The sequence below is a fragment of the Netta rufina genome (assembly GCF_964035555.1).
Source record: "Netta rufina genome assembly, chromosome: 29".
Taxonomy (NCBI): Eukaryota; Metazoa; Chordata; class Aves; order Anseriformes; family Anatidae; genus Netta; species Netta rufina.
This window is the reverse complement of record NC_140153.1, coordinates 1,894,458-1,896,442: the sequence shown is the minus strand read 5'-3', so window position 1 is coordinate 1,896,442 and position 1,985 is coordinate 1,894,458. Positions and strand designations below refer to the sequence as shown.

Genomic DNA, 1,985 nt, shown 5'->3' with positions numbered 1-1,985 from the left:
GGGGAAAAAAAGAGCTATATATAGATTTTGGGTTAAGAACAAGTAGACAAAAAGGTAAGATTCAAAGTGTAATGGAGTGTGCCTTAGAAATGGTGAGGTGTTTTTTTTAATTAGTTTTTAATCACTAAATCTTAAGTTTAATGTAGACTACTTGGAGGTATATATTTGCACCTGTTCAGATGACTGCCTTTCAATACATCTACACAAACCAAAGTACTCTAATACTGTTTGTTCATTCACTCCTCTGGCCTTAACTCTACTGGGCCAGTTCTCTCTACCTTTCAGGTTTACTTGCCTTGTGGAATGATGTCTACCTATGGACAGATGCTTAGCTCCCGCTGTGCTTCACCTTGTGAAGTGACGTGCCCACAACCATATGTCAACTGTTATAATGAACCATGCATCAGCTCATGTGGCGATTCAAGAGCAATTGTGTACGCACCACCTGTTGTTGTGACTTTCCCTGGACCCATTATCAGCTCGTGTCCTCAGGAAAGCTTTGTGGGAACTGCCATGCCTGAAATTGAGGGTCAGATGGGCTCCGGAGGAATGGGAATGGGCTCCGGAGGTGGAGGAATGGGAATGGGCTCCGGAGGTGGAGGAATGGGCTCCGGAGGTGGAGGAATGGGCTCCGGAGGTGGAGGAATGGGAATGGGCTCCGGAGGTGGAGGAATGGGCTCTGGCAGCTCCTGTGGTGGAGGCAGCTCCTATGGGATGGGTTCCCATGGCTCCTATGGCTCTGGGGGCTCTTATGGTGGGGAGGGCTCTTGCGGTGGTGGAATATCTCGTTTGGGAAGCTTTTACCGAAACTCATTTTTTTCAGGATATGGTAGAAATTATTTCCCCTTTTCTAGAGGATACTATAGGTATCGCTATGGAAACTGTGGGCCATTTTAAGTCTTTAAGAAAAAGTCATGACTGAAGAAATGATAAGATACAAACTAATGATTGATATATAGGCCTGGAAATTAGACATGCCAAGCAGCCTCTGCTCCGGCTGATGTCAGTAGGAGTTGGGGTTACCTGGGATCTCTTTGTGCTATGTTTTATCTAAGGCTTACAATCCCAATGTTGCATCACTTTGTCATTTGCTCATGTTATGTTTTGGTCTTTTGATCTTTCTGAAACTGAAGAAAGTAAAACAAATAATGGGACTTAACTGTGAAAGGGTCCAGCTGAAAGAAGAATATCTTGTGAGCCCTGTGCTACTCTGACTGATGGTAGTCTTTGTTGAAATGGAAATTACATTCTTTGTCTCTGTGTTGCCTCATTCTACAAGAATGTATTCCACTTCTTGTTTGTATTAAAACCCTGTTGCATCATAGCTCGGTCTTTTGGCGTTCATTTTGCTGCAGTTCCTTCATTACAAACCAGTGTGAAAGAAGTTAACCTTGTGCATAAATTCTGATGCCTCAAAGAGCATCATCAGGGAAGAATTAATTACTTTCTATGGACAATATCACTTGTCAGGAATTCATTAGAGTAACTTTCTCCTTTATGATATATACATCAAAATATACATAGTAATAAATAGAACAGAATCATAATTTAGATTGAAGGTTCTCTGGAGATGGTGTAGTATAGTTATTACTCAAAGCAAAGATAACTTTGAAGCTAGGTCAGTTACTCAGGATCATTACCAGCAGTACCTTGAATATCCCTGATGAAATTGTTTAGACTTCCCACAAGGGTCTGAATGACTGCATGTGTCCTGACTCCATCAGAACATAAGGTTGTGCTCTGATTTATCTAGTCTAAATGGTGAAATAGCTTATCCAATTATGTGCTAGTTAAGTCCTGGGTATTGCAGGCAGGGCCAAAATGAATGGTAAGAAGTTAGTCATATGCAACAGAGAATCAGACTGAAGCTTTTGCATCCTGTATCATGCCTTGAAGTAAGCTGAGAAACTCACCTTGATGGCTATATCAATCTTTTGGAGCTGTTTCGATTGTACTGTTGTTCACAACAAGAAAGAGCTCATGTG

General features: G+C 41.7%; 1 protein-coding gene across 1 annotated transcript; it reads left to right on the top strand.

The window, feature by feature from the left end:
* Positions 1-306: 306 nt before the first annotated feature.
* Positions 307-897, top strand: LOC311219947 (uncharacterized protein; the record flags this gene model as incomplete). The annotated part of the gene is made up of 1 exon (XM_084303303.1): positions 307-897. One exon carries the CDS (start codon positions 307-309, stop codon positions 895-897), a length of 591 nt encoding a protein of 196 aa, XP_084159429.1.
* Positions 898-1,985: the final 1,088 nt, after the last annotated feature.